Below are 24412 nucleotides of genomic sequence, written 5' to 3'. Positions count from 1 at the left end.
CTCATTATTCTCACACCCCATGTCAGTCAGGTTCCTTAAAGGGGTGGAGAGGCTATACCCGCAGGTCCATGACCTGGTGCCTCCCTGGGACTTGAACCTGGTCCTCGCCACACTGACAGGACCCCCCTTCGAGCCCATGGCTACATGCCTGCTGCTCGTTCTGTCATGGAAGGTAGCCTTCCTGGTGGCCAGTACATCAGCTAGGAGGGTCTCCGAGATAAGAGCATTGACCCCGGAGCCCCCCTACACTATCTTTTATAAGGACACGGTACAGCCTTCCTGCCTAAGGTGGTGTCCCAGTTTCATTATAACCAGGATATCTTTCTCCCTGTGTTCTTTCCAAAACCGCATGGTTCAGAGGAGGAGTGGAGATGGCACTCGCTGGACATGAGATGAGCCCTGGCCTACTACATCGAGCAGACGCGGCCATTCCGGAAGTTGACGCAGCTGTTTGTGGCACACCGGATGAAGGGCTCACCTGTCTCCACCCAACGCATCTCTGCCTGGATCACCACCTACATCAGGACCTGCTACGAGCAGGTGAAGGTGCCGCTTCCAGGAGCTGTTTCAGCGCACTCAACCAGAGCTCAGGCCTTGTCGGCAGCCTTCCTGGAAAGAGTGCCCCTGCAGGACATCTGCAAGGCAACAACCTGGTCGTTGGTCCACACCTTCACGTCCCACTACGCCATCATGCAGCAGGCGAGGGAGGACGCGGGCTTCGGCAGAGCTGTACTGATGAGAGCAGCTCGCCGATGACTCCTACCCACCTCCAAAGTATGGCTATTTAATCACCTATATTGGAATGGATATGAGCAATCACTCAAAGTAGAAAACAGGGTTACTTACCAGTAACTGTTGTTCTTCGAGATGTGTTGCTCATATCCATTCCACACCCACCCTCCATCCCCGCTGTCGGAGTCGGCAGAAAGAAGGGGCTGAGGGCCCGCAGGGCCGGCGGTGCCTCATATACCGCGGCATGAGCGCGGCACTCCAGGGGGTGCCTGAGCCGGCCCTATGGGGCTTGCTAAGGGGAAAAAAGTTCCGGGAATCTGTGCACGGTGGCGCGCGCTCACCTATATTGGAATGGATATGAGCAACACATCTCAAAGAACAACAGTTACTGGTAAGTAACTCTGTTTTTTTCTGTGCTTTCAAATTGTACCAACAAATGTTCGCTGACATTGTCAATAAACTCAAAGAAGAGACACTTGCATGTTGCTTGGTCTTCTCTTGCTCTCTCTTTCCTAAGGTTCATGTGCATCTTGTTCTCACACCTCTTTGCGAATCTCATCAAAAGTTTACTCTGTCTCACGAATCTGTTGAATACAAAACCCAGTATTGTCCATCTGGGTTTGAAGAACATCAAACAACTCTTCTGTCACTTCAAATATGTTGCTCCAGAGGCAAAGGAGAAACATTAAACTGAAAATCATCAAACATGGTCATAAAACGCTTGGCTGAGGTGAAAGAATACATGTCCCAATCTGCTGTATTTTGCATCACACTTTTGAAGAGTTCAATCAGAGCTTCTCTGCTCTGCTTAAGTTTGTACAAGCCTTGAATGAAAATTCCATGTTGTGGTACAAATAGAAGGCAGCCTTTGTTTAACTATGTTTCAAGGAAGTTCAGCCTTCCTTCTAAATTCTAGATATTCCTTCTACATTTTTTAAGAGAATCCAACATTCTCTAATACTGTATGCTGCAAAACTGAGGTAGGATTTTAAAAAAAATAGCATGGCAATGAACAAGAAGTGCACAGGGGAACTTTTCACAAATTTGTTTTTGAAGCCCACTTATGTGGCCTGCCAGTTACTGCTGCACCTCTGAGCTACCAACTTGTCCCTGAATTTAAATGTCTGGTACACCATTTCAACATAGTGGTAAAGGCCGGTTGCAGTTCAATTGTTGTTAACATCAGTAAAACCAACAAACCATTTGCAGCATTAACATTTTTGGTCATGTAATGCAGTACAGTCAAAAGCTGAGACTTATTGGCAATATCTGAGGTTTCAAAATAGCAACAAACAGTGTTGCTCAATATTTTTGGCAATGGTATTAAGTTGGACATACTTACTGCTTCGATGAAGTCATTCAGAATTCTGTTTGATGTTCCAGAAAAGACAGTAGAGGTTTCCAGATGGTGCTTGAGTAAAGGATTGAATTCACTGACTGATTCTAAGATTTTTACATAACTGCCTTGATTCAGGGAATCCATCTGATTCGTTATGCCCCTGAAATGCCAGCTCTTGTTCTCCAAGATGACATGCAACACAAATTAGTCTATGCAAAATAGCCTGATTCTGACAGTTTTTTTCATGTGTTGTCTCTCAGCAATTCTCTGTAGTTCATCTAACTGAAGATCACTGCATGTTTGTCCCAGTGTTTGTAACTGTATACAGGGCGCCAGCTGTTGCTGACTAGTTTCATGATGCCTGCATTTTCTAGGTTGTTTAGGCTATTGTCCTGCCATATTCCACACATTCTTTTCAGTGACAAAAAGTAGACCGGGTCAGCAATATAACTTGTTTCTGCATACCCACAGATCCATTCAGGTTTATACACTGCTTCGCTGAAACACTGTTACAGTTATTTTCTGTAAGAACTCACTAATTAAAATTTTGGTTTTGACCTTCCATTTACTATTTGTTTTTGTTGCATAGTCACTTACATAAATGAATTAACAAATTTTGCACTAAACTGATTAAGAGTTTACATCATTAGCTCTATTCTTTCACAGATGATTCATTTGTACACTTGCACGCCTTGTGTATTCAATTTTGCACCTGCAGTGGGAGTTCTCTCTGGCTTGATCTCGGCTGTAGGATAACCCTGGTGAGGAAAACACAGTAACAGTGATTGTTGCCATCCCCTATCTGGGCATGCTTGATATTCTCCTTATTTTCCACACTTGTGTTTTTTGCCATTAATGAGACTTGAATTATTCCAAACTGAACTTTATATAGCAACCTGTGTGGAACTTTAATCTATGCCGTAATATTTTTACAGAGAAATAGTGTTTTGCAAAGTGCTGGCTGGTGAGAGTATATGGTACTGAACGGAGAACAGAAAAACATATGAAACAGAGGCGTATGAAAAGGATAGACTTTAAAACAGGAAAAGAATCAGACATGCAAATGAAGTGGAAACAGTAGGGGGGACATCTTGGTTTTTAAGTACCTTAAATATTTTAGTAGATTTTGTTTTAGAAAACTGTACAGTTTTGAATTAATTATGTATATAATTATCTAAGGACTTTGTTTAACATGGCAATTTTAGTGTGAATATAATTTCTCTACAGTATGCTATATGAATTTCTATTTTCTCCTGTATGTAAATTTAACAGAACTTGGCCAGTGGCTACTGCTAACTGACTGACTGCTTATCTTGATCCCATTCTCCTGTGTATACCTAGGGTATATCTATACTGATGGCGGCAAAGTCATCGCCGTCAAATCGATCTTTCTGAATCTATTGAGCAGTCAGTGTAGACTAGTTAATTGCATTTGTGGATAAGAACAAACAATGTTCAGGTGTAATTCAGAAATGGTGGTTAAGCCCAGAATCCCTGCATGTTTACAGAAAGGAGGTTTAGAGCAAGAAGCATTTATTAAGGTTTCTTACTTGCCTTATTTGAAAGGGAAAATATTTAAAAAATCATTCAATTATAACTTAATTTTTTTAAAACGTATTATACACACAACTTCTGACAACTTGATCTGAACACATCAAAAACATGGCTTAATTGCCAAGTATTGCAAGGAAGGCAAATTTTTCTAGTGAATAAATCATTATTTCTTCGAGATGAAATGTAAATCTGCTTTATGAAAGAATGCAGCAAATAAACCCCCCAAAGATCTCACTACATTTAGTGTTTAGAAAAGAACGTGTGGGGTCCGTTTCTCCCTCTATATATGTAATCCAGAGATTTTAGATCATATGTTATTGCCTGATACTTCAATTAGGCATAGTAAGAAACCTTCATCATGAGCACCAGTGAAACTGTATAATATTTTTTTCTTTGAAAGGTGCTTTTTATATGATTGGCCCAGATCCTGCAAAGGGTTATGCCAAAGTTTGTCCTTTTGCAGTATTGGAGCTTGAATACGGAGTGTGAAGTCATAGAATTAACTATCATAACACAAGGTTTTATGGTTGTAGGCATTTATGAAAAGTCATGGGTGAAGGCATTTAGGAAAAGGCATGTGTGAAGAAGCAATTTTAGGTTGCATGTATGTGTATGTATTCAGCTTCATTCTTAGCATTATTGCTGCTTTATTTTTAAAAATTGTAATATATTACAATTTTTGTTTCTTAGGTCTCAGGGTAACAGTGTTATTAACATCCTCCCTCATGGTGTTGGGAGCTGGCTTAAGATGTGTACCACTGTCAGACCTAACAATAAGGAAAAAGTAAGTGGAGAAAAGACATATATATATTTTTTTTTTGCTTGTTTTAAATGTCCCTATTTTCTCTGCTAATCCAATGCAGAATAATGTCAATACAAATTTTCCATATCAGACTGATACATAAACACCATTCAACTGAAACTAGCTGTAACGCTTCTTTCTTTGATTCTCAGAATTGATTTTAACATAATTCTTTTACGTAGTATCTGAAGATTGCAAAGCACTTAATGAACTTCAGTTAAAGCCTTACCATACCCCTGTGAAGGTATGCATTAATCCTAGTTTTACAAATGAGGAAACTGAGGTATAGAAACGTTAATAAACTTGCCCAAGATAATACAGTAATCATCCCACACAAAACAAAAATACATTTGTATGCAACTGTTAAATAATCTTTACATTTTAAATTTTACATGTTGCATTTACGAGATCAAACACCAAGGCAAATGAACTAATAGGAATGTGCGCCTTGCATACAATATATTATAATCCCCATTCCTAGGAAATATATATTTTTAAATTATTTCCTTTCTATGGAGCTGAAACATTTACTTTGCACATAGGCAATGTCAGAGATGGGAATAGAAACCAATATCTTAATAAAACCACACAAATCCCATGTAGTTGGTATATAGTAAACGTAATATCCATTGTTACATTTAAAGAAGAAGAAAAATCCTCCATTAAATTAATGTAAGATCAGACTAGACACATCTAGGCTTTCTCAGATAATTGCTGTTGTAAGTGTCAGGGATATTAAGGTAAATTTGTAAAAAGGTTATTTAAAACTAATTTATAAATGTGATGAAAGCCTCCACACCTCTTATTTGCAGATTTAAAATTGGGTTTCTTCATATCTCTTTAGTTTGTATTAAATCTAAAATATTTGTGACTGATATGAAGGAAAAATTCTCTATCCAGTAGACATCAATATTTAATCTACTTGTAAAAACAGACTAAAACATTTTAAATATTGTATGTAAAATGGAAATGCTCTGTGGATTCTTTTTCCTTTATCTTTGTTTAAAATGTGTTTCACTCCAGAAACCTGAGGGCTTGTGTACAGAGGAAAGTTGTTTTTACCAGTCGTGCTGACGTAATTATACCTGTATAGTTATACCAGAATAAATAACTTATAACTCTAATAGTTTAATAGTGCCTTTTTTCAGTTTAGCTTAGAACTCATCCAAAGTGACATAAACTAAACAGAAAAAAGATGCTATTATACTGGAATAACAGCATACACACAGGGAGTTATACTAGTATAAATATATGGCTATAAATATATGGCTAGCGTCTTCTTCGAGTGCTTGCTCATGTCTATTCCACTATTGGTGTGTGCATGGTTCCTGGAACTTTTTTCCCCTTAGCAGATCATATAGGGCCGGCTCTGGCGACCCTTGGGGCCCAGCGCACATGCCACGGTATATGAGGTGATGCTGGCACTACGACCCCTCAATTCCTTCTTTCCGCCCGTGACGGTTACTGGAACTAGCCTTGCTCTCAGCAAGTACTATTCTCTCTTCGAGTGATTGCTCATATCCATTCCAGTATAGGTGTGCGCGTGTCCCGTGCACAGATTCCCAGAACTTTTTCCCTTAGCTAGCTCCGTAGGGCTGGCTCAGGCGCCTCCTGAAGTACCGCGCTCATGCCGCGGTACATAGGGTGCTGCCAACCCTGCGGCCCCTCAGTTCCTTCTTTCCGCCTGTGACGGTTACCGGAACGTCTGCCTCTTGCATACAAACACAAGTAGCATCCCTTAGTGTTAGCTTTATTGTTCGAGTTTGTTTTCTAATAGCAGAATTAGCAAGTAGTTAAGTAAATAATGCCCTTAGGGGCTAGAGCTGAGCCATGCCCGGCTCCACAGGCTTTAAAGCCTGCACCGCGTGTGCAAAATCCTTTCCAGTGAGTGACTTTCATGACCATTGCCTCTGATGCCTCGGGGAGCAACACAGGAAAGAAAAATGTAGGATCTGTAGGTCCTTCAAACCAAGGACCCAGAAGGAGTGGGACGCGAGACTAAAAGCTGATGGAGTCCATGCTTCACCCGGACTCCGAGCCATCGCGTTCCCCTGCGGCACCGAGTGTCTCCTCGGTGTGGAGCGCTCCACCGGCACCGACATCGGCCCTGGCACCATCGGCACCGAAAAAGAAGAAGCGGTGCGAGGCCGCACATATGGACTCCCCCCTGCTACCGGGAAAGCAGGGGGTGCAACAGGAGATGCCCCAGCCACGTGCCGTGGAGAGTACTCCAGCACTGGCATCTCCTCGCAGAGAGCCTCCCCCGACTCCTGGGGGTGAGGGAGCGCCTCTGCAAGGGCCGTCGACACCAGAGGCTTTCGCTGCGGCACGCGCCCTCATGGGCCTGCCTACGCCTCTGTCCCCCCCTCGGCTGAGGGTTCCAGGACTCGTGTCTCAGGGTAAACCCGCGTTGGGTTACCCCAGTGGGTGGAAGAGACAGGAGTCGAGGTCTCCCCCGAGACGGCCAAGGAGGGTAGAGAGTGCGGGCTCCCCTCCTAGCTCCGACTCCGGGTCGTTGAGCTCCCCGGCACCGCGACACCGAGGGCGGTCCAGGGACAAACGCTCGAGGCGAAGGTGCTACAGTTCCGCCTCAAGCGGGGACCTAAGCATGCGCTCCGGCACCCCGGTGCGGAGCCCAGCTCAACGCCAATCCCCAACGCTGCCTGCCTCGGTGCTGAGCTTCCCACCATGCATTCCGGCACTGAGCGCCTCGGCACCGAGCGCTCCAGGTCAGCGTTGAGACGTCACAGGCGTCACCGCTCCCGCTCTAGATCTGGGAAGTGTCGCTGCAAGTCATCTAGAGGGAGGGGTCATTCCAGCTACAGCTCCTCCAGCAGCTCCTCTCCTCATCGGCACCGCAGGCATTGGCACCGGAGGTCTTCATCGTCCAGGAGCTGCTCCCCTTCCAGGGCCCATAAGCACCGGTCAAGTGGCTCGGTGTCCAAGGGGGGATGCCTGGAAATGACCAAACTGGTCCCCACACCTGCAACTGCATGGCCCCAGAGCCCCTGGCAATGGCCATATTGGGGGCCGTGGGGTACCCAGATGGGCCAAGGGACCACCTCTATTCACTCTTCGGTTGCCCAACCAATGCCCCCACCAACTGGTCCACAGGAGGGTCACCCCTCTGAGGAGGGGTCTGATCCAGAGGAAGGCCCTTCTGTAGGGGCCCTTCCACGGTCCTCCTCCTCCTCTCCGGATGAGGCGGCAGCCAGGGACAATAGGGACCCCCTCTTTGACTTCCGGGGCCACCAGGACCTCCTGAGGAGAGTGGATGACAATCTCGGTCTAGAGATTAAGGAGCTGTCGGAGGAAGAGGACCCCCTCTTTGGGGTCTCTGAGGCAGCAGGCCCATCACGCCTGGCCCTGCCTGTTCATGAGAGGGTTATGAAGATAGCTAAAACCCTCTGGCAAACCTCTTCCTCAGTGGCCCCCACCTCGAAAGGCACTGAGCGCAAATACTATGTACCGAAGGAGGGGTTTGAATTTTTATATACGCATCCCGCCCCAGGTTCGCTCGTAGTGGATGCAGTGAACCAGCGGGGCAGCCAGGGCAACACCCCTAAAGATAAGGACAGCAAGAAGCTGTACCTTTTTGGGCGCAAGATGTACTCTACTGCGGCCCTGCAGCTGAGGGTCGCGAACCATCAGGCCCTCATGGGGAAATATAACCTGAACCTTTGGTCCTCTCTACAGAGGGTCTCCTCGGGGTTACCCCCGGACCAGGCCGCAGACTTTGCCACTGTGTCACAAGAGGCCGTGGCGGAGGCTAAGGCGGCACTCCAGTCGGCCAGCGACACAGCAAGTGCAGCCAGCAGGGCGATTGCTTCGGCCATTGTCATGCACCGCTGCTCCTGGCTCCAAGCTTCTGGTCTGTCTCTCAGGAGGTCCAACAGTCAATTCAGGACCTCCCCTTTGACTACACCGGCCTCTTCTCTGAGAGGACGGACGAGAAGTTGCATTCCCTAAAGGACTCACGGGCTACCCTGAGATCCCTAGGGCTATAAACCCCTCAGGCCTCGAGGCGCCAGACCCGGCCTCAGGCACAGAGGCAGCCGCAACCTCCATTGAGGCTGCCCCCCAGACCCACTCAGCCCAGGAGGGGTAGGGACAGGTACTGGGCGCCCATCTGCCGTGACCATAGGGTTTCATATGCCTTACAGCTTACGGTTTCCCTAGCCTCCATCATTCCTGCTCTAGATCCTCCACAGGAACGGGGACTGGTATGGCCAAGGGGGCCCTCGACCTGAAGGACGCGTACTTCCATCATTCCTGCTCTAGATCCACTTTCCTTTTAGGTCACAGAAGGTTCTTAAGGTTTATGGTAGCTGGATACCACTACCAGTTTTCTGCCCTGCCCTTTGGCCTTTTGTCCGCGCCAAGGGAGTTTACAAAATGCATGGCAGTGGTAGCAGCCCACCTGCGCTGCAGAGGGGTTCAGATATTCCCATACCTGGACGACTGGCTGATCCGGGGCAAGTCCAGGGCCCATGTGAGGAACTACCTGGCTCTGACCTGCGCCACATGCACCAGACTGGGGCTGCTCATCAACGAGCAGAAGTTCACTCTCACCCCGGTGCAGCGCATAGAGTTCATAGGGGCCACCTTGGTTGCCACCCAGGCCAGAGCCTTCCTTCCTCAGACTCGGTTCGAGACCATGACACAGGACGCAGCATCTCCCTGTCGGCACCGATGTCTATCCCTGGTACCGGAGGCAGCGCGTGCTAGGAGGCTTCAAGGGTGTTCACCAAGTGCATGGCGGTAGTGGCTGCCCACCTGAGACGATAGGGTGTGCAAATTTTTCCTTACCTGGACGATTGGCTGATTAGGGGCAGATCTAGGTCCCAAGTGCAGGAGAGCGTGACCCTCACTTGCTCCATGTGCAGCAGGCTGGGACTGCTCATAAATGAGCGGAAGTCCACACTTACCCCCGTGCAAAGCATATAATTCATTGGGGCCACCCTGGACGCTTCCCAGGCCAGAGCCTTCCTGCCTCAGCCACGTTTCGAGGCGATGTTCTCTATCATCTCCCAGCTGCTCCGATGCCCCATGACAACAGCCAGGCACTGCCTACAGCTGTTAGGCCACATGGCGGCCTGCACATACGTAGTGAGACTAGCTCGCCTGAAGCTCAGACCACTTCAGGCATGATTGGCCTCGGTATATGTGCCGAGCAGACACCCGTTGGATCGGGTGGTCACAGTTCCCCCACTCATCTTAGCCTCCCTAAACTGGTGGCGGACTCCCAGGGCAGTGATGAAGGGCGTTGCGTTGAGGGAGCTGGTCTCATTGGTCTCCCTAATTTCCGACGCTTTGGATGTAGGATGGGGAGCCACATCAGCGTCAACCCAGGCACTCAGAGGCTCTGGTCGTGGGAGGAGAGGCACCTACACATCAGTGTGAAGGAGCTCAGGGCCGTTTGCTTAGCGTGCAAGTTGTTCCTCCGTTTCCTGACAGGCAGAGTAGTACAGGTGCTGACAGACAACAGGACCATGTTCTACATAAACAGGCAGGGGGGAGCGCGCTCCTCGGCCCTCTGCAAGGAAGCTACCCGTCTGTGGGACTTTGCCATGAGGCACGATTTCCACTTAACTGCCTCTCACCTCCCGGGAGTGAGGAACGACTAGGTGGATTGCCTCAGGAGGTCATTTTTACCCCGCCACATCTAGTCATTGCACCCAGAGGTGGTGGCTATGATCTTCTAGAAGTGGGGCGTTCCCCAGCTGGACCTATTCGCGTCGACCTAGAACTCGAAGTGCCTGAGATTCTGCTCACTCCAGGGTCGCGAGACTGGGTCGTTTTCCGACACGTTCCTCATCGACTGGACGGGGACCCTCATGTACATGTTCCCGCCATTCCACTCCTGCCCAAGGTCCTGCTGAAAATAAAGAGGGACAGGGCGGATGTTGAACTCATCGCTCCAGCCTGGCCGAGACAGCACTGGTTCAACATGCTGCTGGACCTCTCCATTGCCCCACCCCTGGAGTTCCCGAGGCGACACGACCTTTTCTCCCAGGACCATGGTCGCCTGTTGCACCTGGACCTGGACTTAGTGAACCTCACAGCCTGGAGGCTCTGTGGCTGACGGAGGGAGAGAGAGCCTGCTCGGTGCAGGTCTAACAAGTCCTGCTTGGCAGCAGGAAACCTTCTACACAGGGCGTGTATCGGGCTAAGTGGAAACGGTTTACCTCTTGGGCGGAGTCCTGGGGCATTCCGCCCAGCCTCTCGACTGTAGAAGCGATCCTGGAGTATCTGCTCCAGCTAAAGCTCCAGGGTCTGGCGCTGGCCTCACTGAAGGTTCACCTGTCAGCCATTTTGGCCTTCTGTCAGCCGCTAGAGGGGAGATCCCTCCCATCCCATGTCGGGCAGGTTCCTCAAGGGGGTGGAGAGGCTTTATCTGCAGGTCTGTGACCAGGTGCCTCCCTGGGATCTCAACCTGGTCCTCTCGAGAGTCACAGGATCCCTCTTTGAACCCATGGCTTCATGCCCTCTGCTCGTGCTTTCATGGAAGGTAGCCTTCCTGGTGGCCATTACCTCAGCCAAGAGGGTCTCCGAGATTAGGGCCTTGACGGGAACCCCCATATACAGTATTCTATTATGACAAGGTCCTTCCTACGCAAGGTGGTTTCCCAATTTCGTTGTAACCAAGATATTTTTCCCCCCGTGTTTTTTCCCAAACCTCACGGTTCGGAGGAGGAGAGGAGATGGCATTCGCTGGACGTGAGATGAGCCCTGGCCCTCTGCATCGAGCGTACAAAATCATTCCGGAAATCGACACAGCTCTTCGTCGCAGTGGCTGACCAATGAAAGGCTCACCTGTCTCCACCCAGCACATCTCCTCGTTGATTACATCTTGCATCAAGTTCTGCTACAAGCAAGAGAGGGTGCCACTTCCAGGAACCATCACAGCACACTCAACCAGAGTTCAAGTCTCGTCTACAGCCTTCCTAGAGAGTGTCTCCCTGCAGGACATCTGCAAAGCTGCCACCTGGTCATCGGTGCGTACCTTCATGTCCAACTATGCCATCATTCAGTAAGTGAGAGAGGACATGGGATTCGGCAGAGCGGTGCTGAGGGTAGCTCACTGGTAACTCCTACCCACCTCCAAAGGTATTGCTTGTTAGTCACCTATAGTGGAATGGACATGAGCAAGCACTTGAAGAAGAAAATAAGGTTACTTACCAGTAACTGATGTTCTTCGAGATGTGTTGCTCATGTCCATTCCACAACCCACCCTCCGTCCCTGCTGCCGGAGTTGGCAGAAAGAAGGGACTGAGGGACCGTAGGGTCGGCAGTGCTCATATACCGTGGCATGTGTGCGGGGCGCCAGAGCTGGCCCTACGGGATCTGCTAAGGGGAAAAAAGTTCCGGGAACCGTGCATGGAGGCGTGCACACACCTATAGTGGAATGGACATGAGCAACACATCTTGAAGAACATCAGTTACTGGTAAGTAACCTGGTTTTATACAGGTATAGTTTTCCCATGTAGATAAGCCCTAAGATCCTTCATTGCTGATTTGGATTTGAGTGTCAGTCTCAAGGTGTGCAGGGTCATTAGAGAATATTGAGTATTGGGCAATGCCTGCCTGCCCGATCAGACATGAAGTTCTTCTGTGTTGTAAACTTAAGAGTCCTGTCTAATGGTAAAATGTGATTTTTTTATTGGACACGTGCCAACCGTTTTAATTTTTTTGCTTCTAGAAGCGTTAAGATGCTTAATATAAAATGGTAATGTCCAATGAGTTGGTGATTGTTTTGTTTTTCAGGTTTGGGCTGCCATGTGAGTCTCAACTCATTAATAGTTTTACAAATTTAACATAATATCCCTTGGTGATATTTCGAGAGAAGACTCCAAAGAAGAGCAGAATAATATACTGGGTTTTTTTACATTTCTCCTCATATGGCAGTGTTTCCTTGAGACTTTTGCTTCTTTATGCTGTGTCTCATGATTAGGCCATGACACACAAAAAATTATTTGGGCATGCAGCAACTCAGCTCATATTGGGTCTTTTAAAATTTGTTCACATTTAGTGAATTTGTCCTGCATTTATGCTGCTTTAGTGATAATCTTCCCTGACTATAGGGTTTGAGAACATCTTTAATAGCACTGAAAGAAAAAAATAAGGCTATTGAGCTCGATTTGCTTAGTTTTTACCTCAGTGGTCTCTTAATATCAAACGTTGAAAAGACTTTTTCCATTTCTTATGACCCTATCTTCCAAACTTGGATAAAGCTTTGACCAAAAAGACATTCTCAAGTATATGACAGCTATGATGGCTATACAATAACATGGTGTTATGTGAGGATTTGAGTGAATTTGTCCCTGTACTGTCAGGGGTCTCGCTGTATTGTTATGCTGTTGCCTTTTAACTGTCAGAAATTCTGACAGAGATGTCAGTGTATTGGCCTAATATTGCAGTGTTTGTTTCACTGTAAATCTTTGTCTCTCTCTTGGCAGGCTTTCAGTAATACTAGTTTCAAAGTAACAACACTTTAAAGTTAAATTATTTTAACTTTAAAAACACAATACATATTTGACAAGTTTTTTTAACAGGTCAGAGAAGAGATTTAGGGTCTGAGAGATGTCTGATCTGATGTTGGTCTTTTTAAAGTAAGCTCATTCTCTAGTAACATGATAGATTATGATGAGGCTGCAATAAGTACAACAGATGAGCTGTGAGCTGAGTTCTTAATGAAAGCCATAGACGGTACATTTATACCTTTTTTTTTCTTTACTACCAGAGATAATATAGCACACAGTGGCTGTGCTACACTATAACTTTCTACCTGTAATTCTTTTTAGTTAGAAAAATGTCCCTACATTATCTCTCATACATCAATGACCACGTGTCAAAACAAACCGGAAAACACTAACAGTCACACTAACAATGAATATCTAGGTGGCACAAAACTTTTGCCTTACAAATATATCACTTAATGAAAATCTTGAAAGAGTTGCTATTTCTATACAAAGAAATCCTTTGGTTTATTAGATGAATACATTACTTTCTCCAAAGGTAAATTTGCTTCACAGTGCTTTTATCTGGGGCTGGACTGTAGGTGCATTATCTTTGGGCCATAAGCAGGAGAAGGTTTGCTGCTTTTTAGTGTAATTGCATTGCTACAAAGTACGCTTCCTGGTTTCCCTCTACCTTTATAACTTTTTTTTTTTTTTTAAACGTCTAGCATGAGTCTAAGAAAAGATTTAGCCATTGTGAAAATCAGTTTTTTTCATTCAAGAAGTGGAATCGATTTCCTCCTATCCTGTAATAAATCTTCTAATGAATGATGTGACCAGCGTCCATGTTTTCTCATATATTTTTTTATTTTCTAGACAAGTGACTTAACCTCACCATACATCAGTTTCCCCATCTGTAAAATGGGGTTAATATTTACGCACCTCACTGTCGTCTAGAGTGGCTAAATCCATTCGTCTTTGAAAAGTGCATTGAGATTCTCACACGAAAGGTTCTGTTTTTTTTGTTTCCAATAGCTCCCACAATGTATTAATCACAGTGTGAATTCAAAAGAAAGCACCATCTGTTCCAAATGATCTGAGTAATGAAAATTTAGCATGGGTTGAATAATCCATTACCTATTGTGAATGAGAAGCATTCCCTGGCGAATGTGAGGACATTAACCATCAACTTCTGCAAAATATAGACTTCACTACAAAAAACTCTTCCTTAAAGCATCTTCTACAAAGCAGCAAATAACCTGCCCTATTATGAACTCTGCCAATTATGAATGTGACTCAATACAGTGTTTTCCTGAGTCACCAGTTGGGCAGGTCCAGTGTCTCTGCTGCTGCTGCTCCTAGTTTTGCCAAACAGCAGCAGAATGAAACTAACAAAACACTAATTATTTTCATTGCCTCTATTTAAAAATGTGGACAGCAACGAAACTGTCAAGAATCTTTTCAGTTATTGGTGCTACTTGAGACTTTAAACAGCAGCAGAGGCAGGCATGGTGTTGTTTGCGAAGGCAGAAAGGTAGTAGCTTCACAGCAGCCAGGAGAAGGGTTTCTTCAATACAATATTCCTTTGCTCCTTCTCACATCTCTGAGAGAGGGAAATAATGCTCCTTTTCCACTCCCACAGCTAGATGAAGGTGGAACTTCAAATTTACCAGGTACTAGTCAAAGACTAATATAAAAGATGAACCTCCTAGAAGGGTCCAACAATTACAGTAAGGTGGCGGGTTGCCTCACCAGTGCAGGTCTCTGTGCTATACTTGTAGCAGAGACTGACTAGTATGAGGTAGGTACATTTTTCAAGATCTGCAAATTAAAATGACTGTAGTAGCAAAGTGATTTCTCCATTCCTGGTCTCCCTAAACTTGATTTAGTTCTTAGTAAGGATTGAGAATTTTGGTCCTGCCAGGTTTGAAGCTTTTTCCTTCAGTTGTTTTTTGAATTAAAGTGAAATAAATCAACTGTTTCTTGGATAAGTTACTTTTTTTCCTTTCTCCTCCTTTGTTTCTCCATCTGTAAATGAGGTTAATGATGCCCTTCTTTGTAAAGCACTGAGATCTATGGATGAAATATGTTATGTAAGAGAAATATTATTTTTATACAATAAGGAAATTTTGATATTTGTATATCTTGAAAATAGCATAACAAATCTAGCCCAACCTTTCCAGATAAATTCCTTTTTGTGCTGAGACCAAGCATGAAAATTTTCATCCCCAAAACGAAATCTAAAAAATGTTAAGTGAAACAGAGTTTGAATGTAAAGTTTCAACTTTAATGATAGTGTTATCACTGATCACTAGATTCCAGAACAGAGAGCATGTCACCGAGCTCACTATTCAGGATCTGCTTTTCACAGATGATGCTGCATTCATCTCTAATTCACCTGATGAACTGCAGGTCATGATGAACAAGTTTTGTGATGCATGCAGAAAACTGCATGCATCACAAAACTTGCATGCAATATCAAGAAAACAGTTATGTCAAAAATACCAATACTCCACCTAAAATCTATGTCAATAATGAAGCTCTGGACAACGTGGATCACTTCTGCTTTCTTACCTCAATTCTCACCAGCTTACTTAACCTTGATAGAAAACTTGATGCTAGAATTGGCAAAGCTTCTGTTACGTTTGGCAAACTTACCTTGTTCCTCATATTTGGAACAACAAGTTAACCCTGAATACAAAGGGTGTTTATCAAGCTTGTCATTAGTACCCTCCTTTACGGTTGTGAAAGCTGGGTTTATGTATTCCAAGCAGGAGCTGAGATTGAACAGTTTCCATCTCTGCTGTCTTAGAAAAATCCTTGAAGTTACTTTGGACCAACAGATCACCAATAACAAGATCCTTTGCAGACTTCACTGGCTGAGATGTGGTGTGCATGCTGCAGGATCATCTGCCGAAGGCTGTGCTCTATGGCCAACTTAAGAACTTCCTGTATCACAGAGAAAGGCCAAAGCTCCGATACAGCGACAAGCTCAAGCAAAACCTCAAGAAATTCAGCATTTCCACTGACAAGTGGGAGAATCCTGCCCACAATTGTTCAGTTTGGAGAAGTCGGGTTAAGATTGGTGCAGTCACTGCAGAGAGCCCATGCAGACAAGCCAGGAAGCAGAGTATGCTTCAACTTCCATCTGGCAAGGGACCAGTAGCCACTTGGGGAAGGTTTGCTGCTCGCACGTCGGGCTCTTTTCCCATACCATTGCTAAGCACCACTGACAGACTAACTTTCATCTGATGAGATGTTGGACGGCTATGGAAATGCCTCCTTTTGTGTAATCAGCTTGTTTTCTCCTGCCCAGTTTATTCATTGATGCTACTGCCACAGTTCAGGACTACTACACCTGTATTCACCCTCTATGATCCAGCAAGGGCACTCATTACGCTCCAGGCTACTTTGTCGTCCCCTCTGTTGGATGGAGGCTCCCTCAGGGAGTATGTCTACACTGCAATTAGACACCTGCGGCTGGTCTGTGTCAGCTGACTGGCGCTCAGGGTGTGGGACTGTTTAATTGCTGTGTAGACGTTCCAGCTACAAGCTCTGGGACCTTGCCATCTCACAGGGTCCTAGAGACTGGGCCCCAGTCCGAGCCCAGACGTCTACACTATTTGAACAGCCCTGCCGCCCGAGCCCTGCAAGTGTGGGTTAGTTAGCACACGTGCACCACAGGTTTTTAACTGCATTGTAAACATACAAAGCATCCATCTACTGACAGGTATTTGCAGTTTGCACAGTTCCCTGGCTATGATGTAATGTCCCCAGCAAAAGACAGACTGGCTAAGTCTTCCAAGAGGAGCAGTGGGGGCAAAAAACCTAACTGACTTCAAGACTGAGCTTGATAAGTTTATGGAGGAGATAGTATGATGAGACTGCTTACAATGGCAGGTAGCGGATCTGCAACTGCTAACAACAGATATCTTCAGTGGCTGGTGATGGGACCCGTTCTTAGTTCCTGGAGGGCTGTGGTCCCCCTCCCCCATGAAAATACATGCAATCCCTCCATTGTGTATAAACATTTGCATTTTTAATACAATCAGCTGTTAAAAACTTAATTCCATAAGGTTTAACTTGATTCAGTAAGATTGGTCCAAGATAGTCATATCTATCATAGTCATAATGTTTAAAACCTCACAATTACTTCCTTGTTGATAAATAGTGATGTTGCAGTTATGATGCGTGAATCGGACAGGGTAATACAGGCTAATTTTAAAGATCTAGACTATGTCTGCACTTAAAACACTACAGCGGCACAGCTGCAGCTCACTACATCCACAGAAGGGAATCTCCCATCTCTGTAGGTAATCCACCTCTGTGAGAGGTAGCTAGGTTGACAGAAGAATTCTTCTCTTAATCTAGCACCGTCTACATTAGGGATCAGGTCAGCATAGATGCATCTCTCAGGTGTGGATTTTTCACACCCCTGAGACACCTAGCTATTCCAGTGTAAGTTTTCAGTCTAGACCAGCCCATAGATGTGGAGTAGTCTCCCAAGGGAAATGTGAAAGTGCTATAGCTTGAATCATTTCTAACTAGACTTGATAAATACCTGGAAAAGAGGCAGACCGGCAATGGACTACAGAGTCTAATAGGTCTTTTGAATCCCAAGCTCTATTGTTCTATGTAGATTCTCCATTGCCCTGGGTCTTGCTGACTAAAAAGATGATCTAGGCAATTCGGTGATTCACATGACCTGTCAATTTGGATGGAAGTTAGGTTTTATCCTTTACATCTTTTTACAAACACTCTTTATTTATAGGACGTTGTGGTACATGATTCTTAAAGCTGTAAGATTAAAACCAGCGCCGCTCCCTGAATCAGAATGGTTGGCTTTTAACAGAGAATCCATGACCCATCCTCCAAATGTAAGTTTCACTTAGTGTAAATTCACTAGCCAAGCAAGCAGATATCCAGAAAGTGCTCCTAAACATGGGTTTCTAAGATGGCTGCCAAGATGGTGTTTGAGTCAGACCTGCAGTCACCTACTTCCATTTTAAGGCACAAGCAGAACAATTGGTTATTTCATAAGTCTGTGTTAAATTCCTTATGTCACTTTTTTCTTAATTTTTTTTCATGATTGTGATGAAAAGCCTCACTCTCTTGGTATATTTTCTGTTGTTTGAACTCAATATTATCGACATTGCTTGGGTACCTGAAAATAACTAGGTGAATATTGGGACAAAATGTATAAATCTGAGAGCAGAACAGAGCTAAACACAGAATCAATCAAAATTCAACTGTTATTATGCCAGATCTTTAAAATGTTTTCCAACTAGGTTTAGAAATGGACTAAAATTCTCTTGCAGTCCTCACTTTTCATAGAAAAGACATTTTGTATTACAGTATAAGACTGTTGGGAAAAATGTAGTTGCTCTTTGCTCCTTTTGAATAACAAAAACCAAGAGAAAATAGGGAAGTAATGGGAACAAATGCTTCTAATCTTAAAGCAATTTTTCATACTGATGAGGGTCTGTAGGAAATAGGTCTGATAGTCTTTTAGACCAAAATCTAGTTCATGGATAGCAAGACACTGTAACAAACAGTAAAAAGCACTGATACTATTGTGTTCATATTTCTTCGTCATCTGTATTAGCTGCTATATATTTGTCTCCTAGAGAAGTAGTAGATTACTACTGAATGCACTGAACCACATTTTGAGTATCTTTTCCATCTCCTTTGGGAGACAAGCTAGAGATGCATAGTGGAACAATGAAAATAATCTCCTTCCCTTGAAAAGTAACTTAATTCAAGCAAGTACATGACTGAGGGATAAAATGAGGTTAAGAATACAAACATATACAGAGACATTTGAAGCAGGCAATACTCCGGAAGCATAACTGGTTGAGAGAATAAAGTTTTGAAATTTAAAAACCTAAAATATTGGCGTTTGGAAAATTCTTGTAAAAGGATAGGCTATATAATGGGATAGCACCAGGCATAATAGATAAGTAAGATACAAATAGAGCTGGAATGGCAGAAATATGTTAAAAAGATGTAATATTAAATGGGAAAGGGAAGGAGAGAGCATGAGGTAAAAAAAATAAATTGAAGAGAAATGTGATGTCTTTAATTAAAAAAAAAAAAAATCCCCTCAGTTAAGTTCTTTGGATAATGTACTGAATTAAAATGTGATCTATCCATTTTGGGTTTGTAGCACGGGGACTGGCTGGGCCCCATTATTGTAGCCCTTCCTCAGGCCCAGACTCGGAGGAAGGCCACTGCACCTTCCAAAAAGGGGAACGTTAGCGTCCGGATACGTTGCAGTCCGGGCCCTCAGGCAGGGCGGGCGAGCAAGCAGTCTATCGCCCTGGCCCTCAGGCAGGGCGGGCGAGCAGGCAGCAGTGTCCTCTAGCCAGGAGTGCAGGGGACAGTACTCCCTGTGTGGCGAGGACAAGGGGGAGGGGAGGGGGACACAAGCCCACCCAACTCCACTGCGTCCCAGCCCAGGGCCCTAGCAGTGGCAAAGACATTGCCACTGAGTCGGTGGGGCTCCTGCCGCAACACGCCAACGGGGTCTCGCCTCTGTCTCAGCCACGGCTATGGCTGTCCCTGGGCCACTTCCTCCCCATATCCCCAGGTACCTGTATCAGTGGGATCCTCAGTGTCACTGGGGTACACAGCCCGCGGCAGGCTCGCCAGTCCCTCTGCGTCCACAGGCGGCAAGGCGGGGAGCTCCTCGGAGAGGGGCAGCTCCTTCAGGTCACAGGGCTTGGGGGATGGCTTGGCCTCAGGTAGCTCCTCTAGGTCCTGTCCCATCTCAGGGGATGACTCTGCCTCAGGCAGTTCCTCCAGGTCAGGTTTGGCCTTGGGGAGGGGGAATCTCTCAGGCTCAGGGGACTCGGTCCAGTTACTGGGGCCTAGCCCAGTCCTTGGGGCTGGTAGGCCTAGGCCAGTCTAGGGGGGCCCGGAGGCCCTATCCAACCCTTGGGGCCTGGTCGCTTGGGCCATCCCCAGGTCCTAGGCTTCGGGAGACGCTCGCTTGGGATAGTGGCCTGGCTGGGTTCAGGCCTTGGCTGCAGCCAGTGGAACGGCACATCTGCCTCCGGCGGCAGCCTGTTCCTCACTGAGCTCCGGGGCCTGCTTTTTATATTATCAGCCCCGGTTGAGGCCCCGCCCCTCTGTTGCTGGATTGGCCGGCCCGTGGTACCTATTGCTGGCCAGCTCCCCGGTTGCCGGGCAGACTGGTCAGCTGGCCCTTTTTCTGCCTGCTCTGGGCGTTGTGGCCCTTCCTCAGGCCCAGGCTTGGAGGAAGGCCACTGCACTTCCTATAGGGTTCATACAGTGAAGTGAATATTTTTGTGTCTCTGAGGTTATAGATGCAAATTGGAGACCTTTACAAAGATCATACAGATCTTCATGTTGCAACTTGCTCAAAGGCATCACATCAATTTTTAACCTATTCATTCAATACTGACTTAAGCTCTGTGCTGAGCCACCATACCCTGGTGTTTTGTTTTTAATTTTGTTTTTGTTTTGTTTTTTGGAGACCTCCAGTCTAAGTATTGACCTAGCCTGACTCTGCTTAGCTTGTGATGTCTGTCAAAATCACAGCACGAGATAGTATGCAGTTGCTTATTACAAAGAAAGGATAACACATCTATTAATTAGATTTATAGCTGATATTTTCCTTTATTTAATAGTTAATACAATTTAACTCCCAAGTAGTGAGTCAGTAAAATGTTTCCTTAAGATGGTATGTGGTGGTGGTTTTTTTTCTCTATAATATCTTTTATACATTTTCTTAATAGATTTTAATTGAAATTTATGCTGAGTGAATGACATTCTTCCTAAGTTTTAATACAAAGAACTGCTCTGCAGTGTTCTGACATTTAGCCATTTGTGGCTTGAAGTGTTGCCTAAATGTTGATTAAGCTTGGTTTGTGTTTCCCATTTTTAAGCCATAGCTGTGTTTCTTATGACTATATTCTTGCAGCTGTAACAGAGGGTTCACATTTCATTTAAAAGAGTCTTTATCTGTTTGACCCCAGTGAGAATGCGCTAGGGGGTAGGGGAGGGAAAAAGAAATTGTATTTTGCGAAATAGCAAATATTTTTCTAAATAGCAGAATAAAATGATTCTGTCTCAGGACAACTGAGGGCCCAATCTCATCTTCCTTTTAGTGTAAAACTTCCATTAGAGTAGAAGTCAATAATGTAATGAAAATATGCAAAAGGACTTTGTGATAGATTCAGAATTGAAACCCTATAAGTGATTTAAAACTCCCAGTGGGATTCATGCATGTGTAACACACATGGGATTAAGTTTAACATTTTGGAGCTTGACTGTCACTAAACCTCTTTCTTCCTTTATAGCCTATCATGCTATCCTCCTCTCCAAAGCAATCTCACTCTTTTATTCCCTTCACCATACCTTCCTTGAAGAGAACCTTTAACTTCTCCATTCGTTTCAGTGCTAATAAGAACAAAGTAGCTCCTGGATTCTTCATGAGTCTAGTCCTGCTTTTCTTAGTACCGTATAAAATATTCCTTTTGTGCTAATGATTTTTGTATATCTTTTGTGGAATTACACATTTTAGTGCAATCTAGATCTTACATAATGTCTAAGTAATTTGTAAATGTCTGCATATTCTTTTCTCAATTCCAGATTGATTCATGGAGGGCAGCTGTTAAATGGATTGGCAGGTCCAACCGTAATGAATGCTGCTCCATTTCTCTCCACTACCTGGTTTTCTCCTGATGAACGTGCCACTGCAACAGCTATTGCATCATTGCTCAATTATCTTGGTGCAGCATGTGCGTTTTTAGTAGGACCTCTGGTAGTTCCATCTCCTAATGGAACATCCCATCTTTCACTTGCATCAGGAAGTAACTCTGAGCGTATCAAGGACCGCATTGAAGCTGTGTTGTATGCAGGTATCGTAAAACTAATTTATGTTTAAAGTGTGAACTACTGCCCTCTAGAGGCTGGCCTGCAGACAAAATTGCTAATGGCTTAAAGAGCTGTTGTCCTTTTTTTTCCAAGTGGTAGAATTCTGTGTTCTAGAGGAGCTAAATTCTGTTCCCATTGCCACACATGTGCGGTAACCAATTGAGCTGTCTCTTTGAATGCAGACAGATTCATTCCAGTACAGAATCTGGTCTAGCTTTTCATATCTTCTGATTTCCCAGGACAAATATCTTTCACTAGGGCTTTGTGTTTTAATACAGAACTTCAAAACTATGCTGTTCCCTTGTTGAACTTTAGCAGTAAACCTCTCCAATACCAGTTCATGTTTCTCTGTATCATTAATAGTGGTAGTGGAAATCCAACACTCTCAGCACTTCATGTTTAACTTCTGTATTAACTGAGTCCTCATTTAGGGTTTAAACGTGTAAGTCTTTCTAAAGTGATTTTTTAATTAAGAATATAATTGTGGAATAAATCCCCACTAGATCTTGGTTTTTTGTTCGTTTTTAACTAAAAAGTACTTAATGTTATTCTTCATAGATGTATGTAACAGTTATTATTCAGGAGCAACTATTTACTGACTAATAGTAATGTATGAAAATGAACACTCTGAAATACTTGATTTATTTTCCCTTGCTTTTCCTTGCAATGGTTTCTTTAGCACAGCTGGATAATTCCTTCACCAGTTCATGTCAGTTAAGAATTTGGTCTAGTTATCTCTCTAGAATTCAGCCAAGAGATATTACTAGGCTCTATTTTGCTATTTAAAATGTTTTTAAAAAGGAACCTCAATGTTTAAAAGTGTATATACTGTAGTGTGTATACAAGTGTATTAGACTCTGCTGGCTATTTGCAATGCTTCGTACCTATCCATTCTTCATGAGGCAAATTTTCTTATATGTTAGTAATGGCAGAGTGAGGGTCACTTTCCTTTCTTTACTTTAATAACAAGCAATTGAAGTTGGATCATTATGTGACTGGGCACCACATAGCTCCTTTCTTTTCGAGTGACTCACTCTTTTTCTGAAGCCAGATATATTGAAACCGCAGCGAAGCAATTTTTTGGGCTGCAGCCTCTTTAAGAGGCATATAAGGTATTGCAACTGAAAGGTTCCATGGCAGTTCAAAGTGATGATGCACAAGAAGGAGTGCAAGGGAAAACTGATGTGACTTGTTTGCATGTCAGTCCCTATCGTGAGGTGCAATGAATGCAAGAGGAATAAAATCTAATGACTATAAGAACAACTTAGCTCCTCTTCTCTGCGCCCCCCCTCCCCCCCCCAGCCCATCAGCCCTACCAGATACCATATATAACTAAGACCTGTGAACAGGTCTGAGGGAAATGTAATACTGTGTCTAGAACAGATTCATTTTGTGTCTAGCAGTGATGGAAGTGGCTTTCCCCTTCTCACAAGTCTGCCACTGACTGATGTGTCCTTTTCATTTATTCTGCTTGGGGGAAGGCTTTCCTGAGCATGTTCTTCATAAATTGGATGCCATTGGGGTGCTTGGTGTTTAAACTGAGAAATCTATGACTTGAGGCTTTTGACCTCGATTACACCTACCTGTCTATTAGAGATGCCAAGTCCCTTTTGCTGAACCCAGCTCAGTGTGGCTCTATTGTAGCAATGTTGATGAAAAACTTGATGGTATGTAGCACAGGTCTTCTGCATTCCTGGAATGGAAAGGGTTTTTGGAGAAACCCTCCCTCAGACTTGTGGGTGGTATTGGCATGGGTGCAGAATCATTGTGTTTCAATTTTTAAATTTCCTGGGGAGGCAACATTTCATAAGGTCGCTATAAGATTTTACTTTATTCAGTAGACTTTTAAACATACAACTGGATTTTTCTGTCTGACTGCACCTACTGTGTTAATGATCTGTCATATAGGGTGAGATTCTCTTTTGCAGTATAGCTCCTTTGCACCACTCATGCAGTGAAAGGTTGGATCCTGGATATAGTTGGAAAGCAGAGAATTTCCCTGGTTGTGGGGGAACACTCAACTAGTTAAAAGCTGGCAGAGCTGGCTCAAGAGACAATCACCCCCTTCAAACCTCAGAACACCATAGGAAAGGGACTGGGATGAGGGAGAGTATCCACAGAATCGGAGGGCTTAAACTTGCACACTGATGTCCCCATCCCCATTCTCCAGTACCCAGTGGAGCACAGACATGGGAGAGAATCTACCCCATAATGTGTAACAATAAAAATTAGCAATTATAAAGCTCTATTCATCTGCTAACCTCAAAGCAGTTCACAAAGATAGAAGGTATTATTTGTCCCATTTTACAGATGGGGAAATTGAGAGATTAAGGGAGTTGCCTAACATCATATTGCAATCTAGAGGCGGAACTCAAGTCTCTTAACATCCATTCCTTTGGCATAGCCACTTGGCCAAGATGCAGCTCTCACTTTGAGATTTTGGATATACTACAAGAGTTGTTAACCTTGGATTGATGGCATGGCAAAAACATGTTATTTTTCCAAAGAATATTTTTTGTAATGATGGATGGGGCTATAAGTGTACATAGATTTGCTTTACAATCTTTCTCTGAACCCATTCCCTTCCCTCTCTCTGTTTTAATGTGGTGGAGTTTCTTGCACTAA

At 44.5% G+C, this 24412-nt stretch overlaps 1 protein-coding gene across 2 annotated transcripts in view; it reads left to right on the top strand.

Annotated features, from left to right (window-relative positions):
* The window catches only part of SLC49A4 (solute carrier family 49 member 4), a 115469-nt gene that overhangs the window by 37830 nt on the left and 53227 nt on the right, over nucleotides 1–24412 (top strand). For both annotated transcript variants that reach the window (XM_067549634.1, XM_067549635.1), the window contains exons 2-3: nucleotides 4316–4409; nucleotides 21503–21771. In XM_067549634.1, coding sequence (XP_067405735.1) covers nucleotides 4316–4409; nucleotides 21503–21771 — 363 coding nt within the window. The remainder of the gene's footprint in view (nucleotides 1–4315; nucleotides 4410–21502; nucleotides 21772–24412) is intronic.

Source organism: Emydura macquarii, unplaced genomic scaffold (genome assembly GCF_026122565.2).
Source record: "Emydura macquarii macquarii isolate MOO-44397 ecotype Brisbane River unplaced genomic scaffold, CSIRO-AGI_Emac_v2 contig_1253, whole genome shotgun sequence".
In the NCBI taxonomy this organism is placed as follows: Eukaryota; Metazoa; Chordata; order Testudines; family Chelidae; genus Emydura; species Emydura macquarii.
This window is presented reverse-complemented; position numbering and strand designations above follow the sequence as displayed.